This window comes from Tachysurus fulvidraco, chromosome 19 (assembly GCF_022655615.1).
Source record: "Tachysurus fulvidraco isolate hzauxx_2018 chromosome 19, HZAU_PFXX_2.0, whole genome shotgun sequence".
In the NCBI taxonomy this organism is placed as follows: domain Eukaryota; kingdom Metazoa; phylum Chordata; class Actinopteri; order Siluriformes; family Bagridae; genus Tachysurus; species Tachysurus fulvidraco.
The window spans coordinates 7,356,584-7,373,925 of record NC_062536.1 but is presented as its reverse complement, the minus strand read 5'-3'; the positions used below and the strand labels follow the sequence as shown (position 1 = coordinate 7,373,925).

The window sequence follows — 17,342 nt, the reverse complement described above, 5'->3', positions numbered from 1 at the left end:
CATAGTGTTCAGTGCTGTGATGCTTTCCAACATCATAACACCTCAAAGAACATGACAAAAAATCACAAAAAATGACTGATTTTATTAGAATAACCCTTTCCCAACATTTTCCAAACAAACCGTGTGATTGTGTAAACCAGTAAAGAATTAAATCACCAACATTTTAATATACAAAATGGCACAAGGTGCAGTGTTTTCTCAAAGTGTGCTACAAGACATCTTACAAGGCTATGCTCGTTATCACTCAGTGATATTACGCAGTTATTCGCTTGCTGAAAACCTGACACTGTTAAATTACAAAATTCATTAAATTCATTTAAGGAGACTGACAATCTTGAATTGTTATAAATAGAACTGCATTAAACCTGCATTATATTACCATATACAGCTTATTTACACATACATCCAGTTATTCCCAGTATCATAGTTTAATTTTTTACTGTCAGTCCTATACAAAACAGCTAAAAAGATGTTTAAAAATGCTAAACATAAAATAAAAGTGTGGTTTCTTTCTGTTTCAGGCTTATAATAATAATAATAATAATAATAATAATAATGATAAAGACTACTGGCTTTTACAGTGGTATCCTACATCTCCTATGATGCACCAATGCAGACTCTTCGACGAAGAACTCAAGGCACTGAATATTCACACTTACTTGTGCATGTCCGTCCACATTTGACGGGTGATCAAACGTGACCTTTCTGACACACTCTCCACACTTACAGGCTTCCTCACTTTCCCAGAACTTCACACTGGATGTTCAAGTGCCATTTCAGGTGTCTGGACAGTGTGCAAAGCTTGTTAAATGTTAGAGAATCTGACTAATTTCTGGTATCTTTAATGTAAGATCTCAGTTAATCATTTGACCTAGATATCCGTTTGATTTATTTGACACACGCATACAAAAAGACTTGAATGTGAGGCAGAATCCAGCTTCAGCTGAGGAACAGGAAATTAACGCTATTGGCTTTCTGACAGTCCTGGTGTTTCCAATTATATTTTGCTTTTGTTTGAGAACAGAATAAATGGAGAAAAACTGGAAGCCATGCTCCTTTGGATGATAAGTCGCATCCTTTGTTCCACACTTGCTTTAACACTTTAATACTTTAATTGGTGTTTTTTGAGTACAGGCACAGTTCTTTACTTTCTTGCTGCAGGCTGGAAAAATAAAAAGAGTTCTAAGAAACTACTTATATCCACGTTAGTCAAAGAATCATAGCCTCCTGAAATGCCTCAATCCACCTGAAAAAAAAGAAAAAAAAGAATAATAATTAAAAAAAATTAATCTGACAATAAATGTGACAATTGTGTGCTGGCATATTTAATTTTAAAGATCAGCATAAAAAAATAAAATAAATAAAAAATAGAAACCCACATAATCATGGCAAGAACATACACAGAAACCTAATTACAATGAACAGACTTGAAGTTTAATGAAAAAGGCACAAAGTGAAATTCCCACTAACAGAAGCTAATTTTTTTTATTTTCATATTCTCTTAGCTTTTCCCATTAAAAACAACTGGCCTTTTAAACAGAAAAATGTTAATTGCAGCAGAAAAAAATGTTCACATGGCAGGAAATGGTTAGAGTTTAAGAAAAAAAAAAAAACGCTCAACAGTGTTTACATGAAAATTTTTCCCAGACTAACTTCAGCAGTGAATGTGCACAAGACTTAAAGATTTATGTGATGTTATTTTGCTTGGAAAGTGTTTATATGGTTATGGTTGTCACAAGTACTGACAGTGTGTGCAGGTGTGTGTGTGTGTGTGTGTGTATGTATACCTTTGAGCTGTAGGGATATCATCTGCTCTGAAGATATAATACAGTATGTTTTTGTGGTAGAGTTTAAACTGCAGCTTCTCTGCTGGTCCAGACTTCTCTTCCCTCAGGAAAAAGCCCAGCAGTGGCTGGCTCTCCAGAGCTGCAACATCCTGAGCACAGACACACGCAAACAGCAGCAACATTTTTATTCACACACAGGACACAGCCTGAGAGGCAAATCCTGGCAAAAAGAGAACGGTACACCAGTACGAGTGGTATACCTCACTAGCAGCATACGTGTAAAGCACTTTGTTCTTGATGACGAACCACAGCCGCTTCCACGGTTTCTTATAGGCTTTCGATCTCTGCAGGTAGCCGCTCATAGAAGAATTCTCTGTGTTGGCAGAAACCTGACAGAGGAAATGGTATCAAGGTGATGTCTCCTAAACCTCCAGACGTGTGAGGTATCGTTGAGGCCTCACGTGAAGCCAAAATGCCACCTTAAATGTAGTAGCACTATAGTTATAGAGAAAGTCCCATAGCTTTGGGTCTCCATTTAGAAATTAGGACCGATGTCTCACAAATACACCCAGAGCAGAAGGAGGTAATCAGACACCAAAGTCTAGCTAACTTAAGATAACGTATACAAAAAAAAAACCTTATTAATTATAAAAAAAAAATCCCAAAATCACACAAGCACTGTGAACATAGAGTTAATGTTATTAGAATATCTGAAATAGAACCTCTTTCAGCGCTGAGGGAATCTTCTTTTGTTTTCTAGAGAAGGAAAAGGCCGAGCTGCGGCCGCTGGGTGAAACAGCCACCTCGGACTGCTCTCCTGTGAGATAACCAAAGACAAAGATCAGTCAGACAAGACACGGCTTTCACCTTCGGCATTAACGGTTTTAAACTCGTTCGAGACCTTTATCTTTCTGCTGTAGTTTGACGTAACACTGATCACACACTCGTGCTAGCTGATTCTTCAGGTACTCCAAATAATATTTATTTGACGAGCACGCCTGGCACACGACCTGCGCAACAAAATTTCAAAGCCATGTTATAAATGTTAATGATCATGTCTCCATATTTGTGTTCCAGACCCGAGTTCACCCCTGACCTTTCCGCAGGCTCGGCAGTGGTGGCGTCTCCAGGTGAGCGTGAACTCGCAGGTACAGATCATACACATGGTGGTGCGGAGGTCAGGGATCCAGATAGGAGCTTTAGATCCCAGTGGAGAATCGTCAGCTGGGACTTCCTCAGACTGTATGTAAAAAAAAAAAAAACACACACACACAATATAGAAAGCATCTCTGGTGCACGAGGGGAATATGCTGCCATCCTGTTTCATATTCAAGTTTTATGTGATTGGACTTAAAGGAGCACTTTGTCATGTGGCACTACAACAAGATATCCCATCGTTCTGGATGAGAAAGGCGTGGAGCTAGTTTCTGGGCTCAAAAAGTGCACATAGAACCCTAAATGATAGAAATAATCAGGAATGTACTTCGTGATGCAGGGTGAAGACGACATGTATTCCTGTCTACTTTCCTGCTTAACAAAACCTAACAAATTAACCCTCAATCCAACTTTAGACCAAAACACCTACAGTGTGTATTAGCACTAAGTCTGTGTATTTTAAACAAGTTTAGTGAACATCCAATATCTAAATATTTGAGGGTCACTTGCTATAATTTGCAATACACACTGAGTAACTGGTTGCGTGTAAAGCCGCATGTTTTTAACAATTCTTTAGTTGTTAAACTAGTGTGTGGTGTCTTGGTTGGTGGAAAATTATAGTTTCATTCTAATATGTCTAGATTTATTGTGTGCTTTAAAGCAGAGAGATGACACCTTGCAGTAAAATGTAATATGTGACCTAAAAATGACCTTCAGAGATGAGCTACAGCAGTGTAACAGTGAGTAATAGTTTATAATACTGGAGCTTCAGGGTGGTCTACACAGACTCTGTCTATCCATCTTTTACATATAAAGTGTGTGTGTGTTTTACAACAGTGATGCAAACACAAGGATCTCAATGTATTTCTCATTTACTGGCTAGGAATTCTGAGCCCCCTGAAAGGAAAGTGTAATATATAACACTATAGCACTTACAGCACAAATAAAACTCTATAATCCTGTTTGTGCATTTTTTTTTGCTCTATTCCTTCTTCCTGCACAACTGGAGCTGTTTGTCATTCTCGCAATTAAAGCACTGTTTATGCAACAGAAATGAATCCAACACAATGACTGTGTATGTGAGTGGACAACATGGTGCCAGTGGAAATGGAGCTAAAATTGTTGTCAGTGGGGATTAGTGGAGGTGTCTGTGGGGATTAGTGATAATTTAGCTACAAGAGCATTAGTGAGATCAGACACTGATGGTGTAAGAGTGAGGAGGTCTGGGGTTCAGTTGGTGTTCCGGTTTATCCTAAAGGTGTTCAGTGGGGTTGAGTCAGAGTCAGGGCTCTGTGCAGGACACTCCAATATTAACACACCTTTTTTCAATACCTTTCTTTTTCAGTTTCAGTCTGATTTAAACATTTCCACTCTGCATGAGTCCTGCTTTCAGTCTGACTAACACTCTCAGGCCTAACAAATATACAAGAGGCAGGCGCACACACACACACACACACACACACACACACACACACACACACACACACACACACACACACACACACACACACACACACACACACACACACACACACACACACACACACACACACACACACACACACACACACACACACCTCTTGGCTTCGGCTGGAGATAAACGAGATCTTCTTCTTTGTGTAGTCATCTATTGCTGTAGTGATTGCTTCTAGCCACTCGTCTCTCTCTGTGGCTGAGCTGAACAAGCACATTAGAGAAGATAAAACCAGCTTAGGCATGTGTTTAATGTCATTCCAGTGCGTGTGTGTGTGTGTGTGTGCGCTTCTTACCTGGCAGACAGGATGAAAGAACGTTCAACACTCTCAATGTTCAGTTCATTTTGATACGCCTCTTGACTGGGCTTGCTTACCTGCAGGAAACACACTCATTAATTATCCTGTGTGTGTGTGTGTGTGTGTGTCTCTGTGTGTGTATATCAGTGTGTTTGAATAAAATACAGGATTGCTGACCTTCATACCAGCCAGAGACAGCATACTGTTTACTTTATACTGGCCGGATTGTACAGGAGTGGTGTACAGCAGGATGTCATTAAACTGCGCACAATTATACACAGAGAGAGAGAGAGAGAGAGAGAGAGAGAGAGAGAGAGAGAGAGAGAGAGAGAGGTGGGGGTGGGGGGGGGTATGGTTGGAGACACTTAAATGAGAGGGAGAACATTGAATGTTTTTTATTAATTGTTTATTATTGTAGACTGCCTACATGATCCAAACAATTACACATTCTTTGTGCACAGTTACACTTTTGTTGCCACTCCCGTGTATTGCTGAATGTTGTATCTTGTTCCTACCAAAACAAACTCCTTCTGCATGCAAACGTGTGTAGAATAAATATAGTGACTGATTACAAAGGCTAACTTCTTTGCCTGAGAAATTACATTTCTGGGTAAAAGCACCATGGGGCTAGTTAACAAATTCATCTGGTTTTCCACCTTTTGTATTAATATTCATGCTCCAAACACATATTTACATGCACATCTAAAAGAGTGTCACTGTAACAAAAAAAAATCCTTTTTTAAAAAAATGTTTAAAAAAAGAATACAAAAGACAAAATCCCTCTCTCACCAGGAAGAACATTCTGGGCTGCATGACTTTCCTGGATAGTTTCATCAGCGTACCTTCCTTAAGAAACACCTGCGCAGGAATATCGTCCATTAATTCTCACTCTCAGTAATTACAGCACATATATATATATATATATACATAGAGAAAGAGAGAGAGAGAGAGAGAGAGAGAGAGAGAGAGAGAGAAACAGACAGAGAGAGGCCAAGAGAGAGACAGAGAAAGAGAGAGAGACAGAGAGAGAGACAGGAGAGAGAGAGCGAGAGAGAGAGAGAGAGAGAGAGAGAGAGAGAGAGAGAGAGAGAGAGAGAGAGAGAGATGGATTTAACATGTACCCTTCCAGGCTGCACTATTTCATGATGTCCGTTCAAACTGCACTGAACCTGCATCAACTTCTGGAAATTGTCCTGAATGAAAAAAACAAAGAAAAGAATTGGAACGTATTTAGTCATTAAACAAACAAAAAGCAGGAAAGCATTAAATCCTGGGGAACAACAACATACACCAAAATACTAGGAGTGATTTAATCCTTTAATGTGTCGTGTTTCTCTGCTACATCAGAAACACGACACATTAAAGGATTAAATTGTTAAATGTCGTAATATTGTCAAAACACTAACTAACTAACTTATTTCCCACTAACCCCCTCCGCATTTGAATCATTTAATCATGGCTAAGAGGTCATGCTTTAGCTACCCATAAGAACAAGGCTCATTCAGCTGACTAATGGAATGAATGGAAATCTGTCTCACTCAAAATCCCTGCTGATAAAACCAAACCTCTGCCTCAAGCCACACTTCGCTGTTTACAAATATCACATCGACTCGCTGGCATTGTTTATGACACGGTATATAAACACTATTTTCCTGAATATTTTACTGACTATTTAAGTGATGTAGCTTAATACTGCAGTAATTATATTACAGTATAATAACCACAGTATTATATACCATGAACGTGTGATCATCAAACAAGAAGGAAGAACCTCATTAAACCAAGTCACTACCAGCATAGAAAAAAAGACATCTTAGCAAGTTAAACATGTCTAGACTCTAGTCGAATTGATCTACTACTTCTTATCACAAGATTATAGTAAAGCAAAAAGAACATTATTAGGGTTCATGTAAAGACTTTTTAAGCTTTTCTTGTTTTATTGTCAGATTGTTTTGTTCATTTTAAGCAATCGTTTTTAGAGCGCAGCTTAATTATCTGCCAATAGTGTAATATGCCTAGAACTACAGTGAATAACGTTATATCAGGGATGACTGTAAACTTATAATAAGTAATACTAGAAGCATTTGACTAGTTTCGAGATATCTTCTCTTGCTAGGATGAGCTCTGTCTCTTACCCCTTGTTTCATGATGTCATTGGCATGATTTGCAACTTCCTTCACCACCCCAAGAGCGGCTACATGAAAACGAAACGGAAGAAAAAAAAAGCAAAATCAGACAAAGTTAATGAATATTCATGTTATATAAGAATTTTACACAGGAACGAATTTAAGAGATTATTAATTCTACATTTGTAGTACCAGAAACCTCTCCCTCTTTCGCTTCCTCATTCAGCATTTGCTCTATAAACTGTGTTGCACTGTATACAGTACTGAAAGAGCAGCAGTATTAACAGTAAATCTAAATTTCTAGAGAAGTGAAACCACAAAACTACAGAAATATTTTCTGTATAGATTTGTACTGTAATAATATAACCGTTATGAATGTTTCATTGAGTATAGATGCAAAGTAAAAGTGAACCAGATGGAGAAATCTGATTGGTCGAATGTGATTTGTCTGATTAGGATAACTGAATGTGGTTGGTCATTTTCTCAGACAAAAGCATTCCAGCTGTGATTCAAAGTATAGCTATACAGTATATCGATGTGCTTGTTTTAAGCCGTTTATGTTTCTATGGCAACAGCTCGGGGACTTGTCTGATGGAAATGATAATGATGGGAAATAATCTAAGGCTAATAATAACTGGATTATTTCACAAAGAAAAATGTTTGGTTATTAGATGATGATTTAACATTAAGTTATAAGTAATGTTCTGTCACGGACAAAGGTATCCTTTCAAACATGATGAAATGTGTGTGTGTTTTTTAAATGCTGATGATCTTAATTTAAATAAGAAACAAAGTCTGGTAAAATAAAATGACTGTTTAGAGCTGCTATGCCCTGAACGATAACAGGAGCTAACTTGTCTCGTGGAAGTTCCATTGAGTTACATGTAATTATGAATGTTTATAAATCATGAGATGTTGTTCATTTATATGTTGACAAATGGCAGTGGTGTAAAACCAGTAAAGCACAACTCAGGGTGTTAAAGGCAATCCCCATCAGCTGGTGTACTGCACCAACTCGTCATGTACTATTTCCCCATTACAGCATGTCCTGTCAAGTTTTACTCTCATACAAGCTACTAATTTCACTGGAAATACTGGAAGGTGAATTCTGTATATATCTAAGTTCAGGATTTTGTGTGTGTGTGTGTGTGTGTGTGTAATTACTTTGTGTGTCTTTATAGTCAGACGAGTCTTCAGGAAGATTTTTCAAATAATCTGAAAGGCAGAAAAACGATTGTGTGTTTTTTTTTTTTGTAATTTATTTATTTATTTTTAACATGCTGTCATACTTAGTTTTATTAAGATAATTATACAGTCATGGGGAAAAAAGTGAGTACATCCTCCTTTAACGCTATGGTTTTAGTGGTCATGGCCTGAATAACAATTGTATGGTCCTCGTTTCTATAAACGAACAAATAGCCTCAGGTGACAACAAGCCTAACCATCTTTATCAACAATAACTTGATGTAAATGTTTTCTGTAGAAGATTTCTGTGGCCACTCTTGCATATTTTGAAAAAAAATATTGGCCCCCTGTTCTTTACAAATTGTTTAACTTCAGTTATGTTTGAAGACACAGCTCTGGAGGTCTGACTTGGCCATTTTTTAATTTTTTCTCTTCTATAGTCATTCATATAGATTTCCGAACAGTTTACGCTGCTTGTATAAAGTGGAGCTAATTCCCCAGGTCCTGTGGCTGAAAAACAAGCCTAAAATATAACTCATTCACCACCGTGCTTAACAGCCGGTATGAGGTGTTTGTCGTGATCTGCTATGTTCTCGACCTTGGTTTCATCGGTCCAAAGAATATTGTTCTAGAACGTTTATGGTTTGTTCGATCAAGTCTGCTCCTTATTCTTTAAGAGAGAAGGGGCCTTTTCCTAGACTCCCTACTGTGAAAGCCATATTTGTTCAGTCTGTTTCTGATTGTGTGGTCATGAACATAAATATTTATTATGCTCACAGAGGCCTGTAATTCACATTGAGTAGTTCTTGGGGTTTTCTTTAACCCCATGTTAAATTGTATGACTGACTGAGCTGGAACACCTACTCCTGGGAAAGACAACTACCAACTGTCTTGAAGGCTCTCCGTTTGTAAACAATCCATTTCAGCGTAGATTGATGAATTTTGAACTGACTAGAGATGGCCTTATAATCTGTCCCAGACCATGTCCCTTTTCTTCTTGGCATGACACCCGAGTCCTCAACACCAAACTGTTAAAAGTTCTGCTTTTATAGATGTAGAGGCACTTCTTGATAATGATCTAATCTTGTGCATTTCATTAGTAACACTTGGCAACCCATTACTCTCTTAATAATTGAACATGTAGTAAGGCTGTTCTTATTACTTCACACCTGGACCGAATGTTAGCACTGAATCTGTTGCCATCTGAGATTATTTGCATGTTTATAGATGTCGATGATGACCATACAATTGTTATTTAGTCCCTTGTAAATAAAAACACAGAACTGAAGAAAGATGCACTTTCATACAGACTGTTTTATATATAGCTTATCTTAGGTCTGTAGCTAACCAGCTAACAAACTGTAGCATTATTATGAAAAACGTTTAGCATGTTTGAGATGTAATCTGCTTTATGAGCAGCGGGGTGTCACGTACCAGTCAGCAGGAGTCGGTACTGTGGAATACGCTGGACTGGTTTCAGTAGGTAATGCTTTAAAGCCAGACTGGCACAACGAGGACTGGTCTACAAGGACATAGAGGAAAGAAAAAAAAACATGCAACTTTCACACTTTGGTTCATTTTAAACTAAAATCAATCTTAGACTAGATGTGTAGTGTTATGTTTCAGCTCCAGGGATGACACGTCTTGCATGTTTTCAGGTTTTCTTGCTCTAACAGGCCTGAATTTGAAGCCAGTGCAGCAGCAGCATATGAAGCTTAGAACTGATTTAAAAACACATTAAACCAAATCATTATTGCAGAATGACTGAGGGAGTTGGACAGAAATGTTATAGGATTAAACAAGTCAGAAATTGATACTGTATTAATGATTACTATATTATTAGTGTAATAAGATTGGAGTGCACAAGTTTATAAAATGTAAAAGTAGTATAAAATGTATCTACGATGAAAAATATCCAAAGAGAGAAAAATAGTTTTTGTTTCTTATTGGGTTTGTTATTGGGTAAATAAGACTTATAGGAATAGGACATTCAGGTTAGGGATAGATAGGTAATTAGTCATCTTAGGGCCTAGATGATGTCCTTTAGTTCAGCATAGACAAGAAATCTCTTATTTTTATCCCTAAATGACAACAGTGTAATTCTAATACTCAATAGAATGCAACACCTACACAGTGAACTATCATCTTGATGTAGTATTAGTTATATTTATGAGTGCTGTCTCTATCATTTGGCCTGATTTACTGGCCAGATCGGGACATATTAGGACGCACCCCGTCTGGGATGAAAGGATGTAGTATAGAAGGCTACACGTTTAAACACTGGAGGACAACCAGGACATCTGGGTCAATCGAGATAACATAACATAACAGGGACCTTGTATAGGCTACTCATGTTAGGTCTTGGTCAAAACGTGATGACTTTGATATTAGAAAGCAGCAAGGTAACAGTTATAGCTACTGATTAAGAGTCAGTGGTTTAAGCTCTTTACCGTCTATGCTACAGGGACGGTGTATCATAAAACGTTAGGATATGCAAAGCAAGGAGGTTCACTGTGATGTGACGTATATGTGAAAAATGGCAGTTTCCTTCTTCTGTTTTGAACGTTTATTTGTAAAATCACGATTCGTTTGTTCATGCGTGACGGAATATTTAAAATAAAAAGGGTCCAACATTCACAATCACGATTAGTAACGCACACAAACGTACACGCTTACCTCAAACTGACGGACAACTGTGGCGAATGAAGGGTTTTTGCGGCACTGTTCGTCTAACAAAGCCACGTTGCGATCGAACTCTCGGATATACGTAGAGTACATCTTCAGGTACGGTCCCTTCTGCACAAAGATGTCCGCCAGCCTCTGGTGATCCGACCTGTATATTTAGGATCATGCAACAGCATGGAAAAAAAAATTAATGTTGCGGTCTGTGTGCTAACATGAGGACAATGTGCTACACCTGAAAAGCAAATCCTTTAGTGGACTAGCTTGAACTCTTTATAATAAAAAAACAAAAACAATAAACCATCATGCTTTTTAAGGGCATAATGCTGTTGTCCAAAGACATGCATGGTAGGTTGATTGGCATCTCTGGAAAATTGTCCGTAGTGTGTGAGTGCGATGGGTTGGCACTCCGTCCAGGGTGTATCCTGCCTCGATGCCCGATGACGCCTGAGCTCCCCGTGACCCGAGAAGTTCGGATAAAGCGGTAGAAAATGAATGAATGAATGAATGTTGTTGTGTTAAAAGGCACTTGAATTCCCTGCATATCAAATTCATCCGTGTTGCAGTGATAATCGGGGTGTGACTGTAATCAGAGAAGATGAGGAAAGCAATGGGAGAGTTGTTTTACAGGAGGTGTTTCTCTCCATATACAGGAATGCTGTTTCTAGTTTCCCATTGTTTGATAGCATGGTGTTCCAAGATCTTTGTCGAGAAATTACTCAAGCACTAACGTTCTCTCTAAGTACATAAACCGGCACCAATTCAGTCTAATTACAAAACCTCAATTAGATATCCATCCAATTAGTTTTCTTAAAGATTGCAATTGAACAGGCTTCATAACGGCACAATATAGATTTCATATATTAAAAATATAGAAAAAACAAAACAAGCAGTCATCCATATACTGAGAAATTTGAAAGTCTACAAGGCTGAGGGAAGAACTTTAACTCTGCAGAGACCCAGGTAGCAAAATATTATGTGGAAATGTAATGATGGTTAGCTGTTCCCAATGTGTGCATGTGTGTGTGTGTGTGTGTGTGTGTGTGTGTACCAGTGTGCGACTCTCTCCTCCAGCTCTCTCAGCAGGTCCTTGTTGAGCTCGTAGAGCTGAGGCAGGTAGTAGAGGATCTGATTCAGCACTCGCTCCTCCACCACAGGCTTCCCACTGGCACGGGTCGCTTTGGCAACCGCATCCCGGAAGTCCTGTTGTGGAAACAGTGAATATTTTACACAGCAGTGCTTCCAATGTGAGTTAAAAAAACAACAACAGCAAAAAAAATAAACAGTCTGTTAAACTCAAGTAAAGAAATTAACACCAGCCAAACACACGATCTGGACATGCAACACTTTAAAGAAAAAAACCAAGAAGTTAGACTTTAACATAACAAATTAAAGTTAGACTCTAACGTTGTGTGCTTCATGATAGCACAATTTTAAAGAAGAAAAAAGTACCAGACTTGGTACAAAACCAATAGTCCACGGCATATAATAGACTATGAGCCTTTAAAGCTAACCTCTAATCCCTCACCCCTGACTTTGACATGGCATTTAGCACAAACACACAGTTGCCTTCACCCTCTGGTTTTTTGGTTGGACTCTGCCCAGATAAGACAAGTTGAATGAGGTCTGACTCCACCCACTAGATTTTGGATTCTGCACTAAGGGGTCCTATGTAGGGATTATATACCTCCATGCCACAGGAGGGCGATCTTCTGCCACTCCAGATCTCCCATGTGCATGCAAACATTCAAATGCTTGCTAATCTCTCTGATCATGGTAGCTATTCTGGTGTTTGACCCTTGCCTGGATCGTTTGACTACTCTTTGGGATCGCACTTTGTCTGGAAATATTGTGTATTGTAGCATTTAAAACCTGCCCATATCGTGTAACACAGCACGAGCAACCAATCAGCAGTGAACAGTGCTACAAGCCCTACTTCCACCTCCAGTCTTACTGCTGGTCTTGAGCAGGTACTAAGACCACACAACCAAAATGACTCACACTGGGTGATTTATTTATTTATTTATTTATTTTAATTGAGCACTGTGAGGTTTCTGATGCCAAAAGTTCAAGTACTATGTTTGGGGGGGGGGGGGGGGGGGTGTCTGACTGGATCAGTTTGCACAGGAAAAGATCAGGGGAGTTTTGGTATGAAGATAATCTCTTGCTTACTCCCTCTCTGTCTCCATCTCTTTCTCTCTCTCTCTCACACACACACACACACACACACACACACACACACACACACACACACACACACACACACACACACATGACCTCCTTAAAGGCAGCTGTTAGGGATCATGGCCAATGCGTGGGCACCAGAGGGGGTGGGTGTGACCTCTTTCCTAAAAATCTCTCCGTCTCTCCCTCCTTTGTCTCGCCACGTCTTGCCTTCTGTTCCTTCCCTCTCTATTTTTGTTGCCGTTTTGCGACTCCACATGTTCTCTTTCATTCTGTTTTTTTTTTATATTATTCGCTTTGTCCTTTAATTCATAGCGTCTCTTCCCTTTGTCTCTGATCATGTTTAAACCTGGTGCACTTCTCCACACACTCATTACAAGCACAGGCTGAAGTAAAGCCACAGGTGTGTATCAGTGTTTATACTGTACTTCGACGCTTCCTGTGATCCGGCAGGAAAAAATGATCATAAATCCCAAGCAGAGTTTGTCACATATGTATTAAACATTTGTCCCATCTGTTGTTTTTTTCTCTGTTCTCCAGATGACAAATCTTTTTTTTTTTTTTCCTTTTAACTTTTTTCACATTATTAGGTGATTTATATTTACTTACAATGTGCAGCAACTTCAGAACGTCCACGAATCTGTAACAGACATGGTTTCATAACCGTTATATCCAATCTATAGATAAACATATGCAACAGAATAGTAACAAAGAACCGACAAAATATCATACTTCAGTATTGTGCATTTCCTATCACTTAATTTAGATTAGCAAAGAAATTATATCATGTACATGCTGAAAAGGTTGGATTAAAAATTTCCTAAAAGAAATGTATCCCAAATGGATTGAGTCGAACAGTTAAGATATCTGGTGTCGGAAAGTTTTGTTTTTCAGAATCTATAAATACATGTGCAAGTATTCATGAGTCAAATGTTAAGCCAGACAATATCTTGTAACAATGTTAAAACGTGTGTGTGTGTGTGTGTGTGTGTGTGTGTGTGTGTGTGTGTGTGCCTGCGCGACCACCTCTTGTCTTGATATTAAATGGCACCTGTGACTTCCCCCTTCTGACATGACATAGCACTAACTGAACATGACATAACACAACACCAGAAACATACAGTAACTCTAACCAAACCTTATGTAACATTAATAATGCACACAAACAAAACACATCTCTAACATAATACTAACACAACACTAGAATAACACAGCACTATAAAAACACAACGCAAACCAAACAGATCACTAACGTTTGCTGCGGTCTGTATCCAAGTGTGAAAACAGAACCCAAAAAAATAAAAATAAAAACAATAACAAATACTAGCAAAATGTAACACTTACAGAACACTAACAAACGCAGTGGTGCTATTATGCACAGTAAGTTGGCTTGTCTGTGTTCAACAAAGCTCCACTGCCACTCATGTTAATCCTGTGTGGAAACTTTACTTCCTGAGCAAGTTTGGACCAGGGTACGAGTTGCGTTCAAGTTCAAGTCCAGTGAACTGAACTCACACCACCTCGGGTTCAGTACCACACTGCTATATACTATATAGATACAAAACATGTCCACTTGGGGGGCAAGACATTGTGTTTGATGTAAATCAATGTACTTTAAGTTTTAGTCAAATAAATACTTAAGGGTACGATTTTTGATATTTGTGCTGCAGAAACTAACATCATACACTGAATACATCTCTTTGCTGATGGGTTCACATTTACTCCAAATGTAGTCCACCAGCTACTTATTACTTCTCTCACACACACACGTACGTGTGCACACACACACACACACACAACAAGATACAAGTGCTATATTTTTATACTTACACTTTCTCTGAGCTCATGATCTCCATGGCAATGTGAACCACTTTATTCCTTTTTGCTTTCTCGACCTCCTATTCACACACACACACACACACACACACACACACACACACACACGCACACACGCACGCACACACGCACACAAAATCACAGCAGTTACACACAACTATAGCAACACTATACTGTAACACTTACATTCTCACTGCATCCAACCATCTCAGGTAAGTGAAGACTCACATATCAGTGCAGACTCTCTGACTCCCAGACATGTGTGTGTCTGTGTGTTGGGGGAGTTTTGGGGAGTGTTTGTTTTAGGGTACAAGTCTTTATTTGGATGCAGGATCTGTCACAACAGACGTACAGTTTGACTGAGCAGACCTCCTGTTTCTCACTGTGTGTGTGTGTGTGTGTGTGTGTGTGTGTTTTAACTAAAGAATAGTTACCAAAAAACCTTTGTAACAATAGGAGTTCATATAAGTAGCCTAAACATGTAGCAGCATGCGTTAACAGTGACTTTGTATTAATCAGTGTCTTTCCCTCTGAGAATCATGTAAGAAATGGTTACCAAAAGGTTCCTTAAATTATGCTTTAAAAGATATTAAAGCCCTAGAAACAATTCTTTTTAATCACGTGTCAATTACACGATCTGTTCCCACTGTAGCAGATCAGTGATCAGGCAGTGAGACTGAGATCGATGACGTATATTAATACATTAGATACATTATTATGTTATTACAGAAGATGCTTTATGGAAGATCACATTACGGTGCTAAAAACTAAAAAACAAACACTTACACTATACCAAATAATTTTGATCTACATTTACCAGATTTCATGTTTTTTTTTTGGTTTAATAACACAAAAACTTTTAAAACACCAGTCTTGGAATTCTAGCTTTAATATAACTTGAGTTGAGGTTAAAATAAAAAAGAAGAAGCTTAATGGCATCACCCATCTGTAATGAGCAGGATTCTCCACCATGAGGCTATTTTAAAATCACTCTGAGCTTAAATAAAGACTTTTCGGTCATTTGTTTGGTCACAAAAGTTATATTTTTGGGTCTGATGTGTCATTACATTGTCTGGAAATCCTCCAGGATTGATACAGGGAGTACGAGCACATTCTCGCAGTAGTAAGGATACACAGAGAGATGAGCTTTTACAAAACTACACCTAATTTCTGTAGTCTGTAGCGCTGACACACTAATGTAGAGATTCTCAAAGGTTTCGGAAACCGGTAATTATCCAGGTGTGTGAGCGGGAAAAACCGAAATCAGAGAAAATTATACATTTAGTCTGAATTTCAGACGCACCGGATTGAAGGTGCCTGTTTACGGTGTGCTCAGAAAGAAGGTGGTGTATAATTCAGAGTACAAAGACCTATTGTGTCTTTTCTAACTATAGAGGATGCGGGTGTAGTGTAAGCTTACGGTAACACGTACATGTACGGTACATAACTAGACCTTAGAAACCCTTTTTGGTGGCACATTTATAGATTGTATTTTACAATAACACTGTATAGAATAGTATACTTAACTAATACTGTATATAATAGTATACTTAACTTTATAACAATATTGTAAATGCACTTATTCTGAATCATCGGAAACAGTAATAATCTCAGTTTCACACTGCGCCACTTGAGGCTGTGTTGTGTAATAACGGACTGTGATTGAACCCGGTCTCACCTCTTTGTCTTGCGTATGGTCCATTTCATCTTTGCTGGAGGTGGAGCTATTGTCATCCTCCTCGTTCGAGCTCAGCCCCTCTTCCTCCTCTGACAGGTCACTGCTCAAATGAGGCCTGTTAGCAAATCACAGTAATTGACCCCATTTATCATAGGTATTATTATCGTAAACATGATTCTTCAGTCAGAATCTTCATTCTGTTCACCATGTTTAAACCTTTATGCAAATGAGTTGGTATTTTATTTGTAATTACTGGTACACGAGGCTTGAGGCATAAAACCGGTAGTTATGGACTTGGTGCGATTTTTGTTTCTTTTCTTTCTATTCACCAACTATTCTCCTATTCACCAGTTAGTTAGCACAAAGGTGCAAATATGTGCAGTGCATCATTGTGCAGTGTGACGCACTCGGAGTATACAACGCGATTGGCCGATGTCACTGTGACTGACGTGAGAGAAAGTATGCTGGTGTCGTGCAATCTCCTGTGATTAGCTCTCCCGTTGCGCCACTCAGGAGCCCCTGATGTGATGTCATTTTGGAGGAAAAAAAAACAAAAAAAACTATTGCTTCAGTGAATGCCTAATGCTAGATTTCCAAATGTTTCAACAAAGAAGTGGTATTTCAAACCAGACCTACTGTAAAAATACAAATCCATTCCAAACCAAAACTCAAACGAAGCGCTTATATATAGCCGCAAGATGCCAAAACTTCAGAGGCTATCGCACTAGACTTATTCTATAGGCTACTGAATGTTTAGAGTAACCCTGTATTAGTCCCCAAGCCCAGTAACATGTAGATTTGTTTAGCTGTATTTGAGGTAATATTACTAACCAAGGCTCACAAAAACCACACAAAAGGCCTGAAACCAGACTTTTGGGAACTTGGACAATGGAGACCCCACATATTTCTGATGTACACACATGACTCGCTCCATAAT

At 38.7% G+C, this 17,342-nt stretch overlaps 1 protein-coding gene across 2 annotated transcripts in view; it reads right to left on the bottom strand.

Annotated features, from left to right (window-relative positions):
• Nucleotides 1-62: 62 nt before the first annotated feature.
• fgd6 (FYVE, RhoGEF and PH domain containing 6) overlaps nt 63-17,342 on the bottom strand; it is a 36,429-nt gene continuing 19,149 nt past the window's right edge. For both annotated transcript variants that reach the window (XM_047804339.1, XM_027153977.2), the window contains exons 3-21: nt 16,406-16,520; nt 14,722-14,789; nt 13,501-13,531; nt 11,759-11,910; nt 10,702-10,858; nt 9,460-9,547; nt 8,005-8,055; nt 6,850-6,908; nt 5,836-5,907; nt 5,504-5,572; nt 4,892-4,975; nt 4,712-4,791; nt 4,520-4,619; nt 2,884-3,027; nt 2,689-2,797; nt 2,510-2,604; nt 2,048-2,176; nt 1,788-1,936; nt 63-1,246 (exon numbers count right to left, since the gene is read on the bottom strand). In XM_047804339.1, coding sequence (XP_047660295.1) covers nt 1,210-1,246; nt 1,788-1,936; nt 2,048-2,176; nt 2,510-2,604; nt 2,689-2,797; nt 2,884-3,027; nt 4,520-4,619; nt 4,712-4,791; nt 4,892-4,975; nt 5,504-5,572; nt 5,836-5,907; nt 6,850-6,908; nt 8,005-8,055; nt 9,460-9,547; nt 10,702-10,858; nt 11,759-11,910; nt 13,501-13,531; nt 14,722-14,789; nt 16,406-16,520 — 1,789 coding nt within the window. In that variant the 3' untranslated portion in view covers nt 63-1,209. The remainder of the gene's footprint in view (nt 1,247-1,787; nt 1,937-2,047; nt 2,177-2,509; nt 2,605-2,688; nt 2,798-2,883; nt 3,028-4,519; nt 4,620-4,711; nt 4,792-4,891; nt 4,976-5,503; nt 5,573-5,835; nt 5,908-6,849; nt 6,909-8,004; nt 8,056-9,459; nt 9,548-10,701; nt 10,859-11,758; nt 11,911-13,500; nt 13,532-14,721; nt 14,790-16,405; nt 16,521-17,342) is intronic.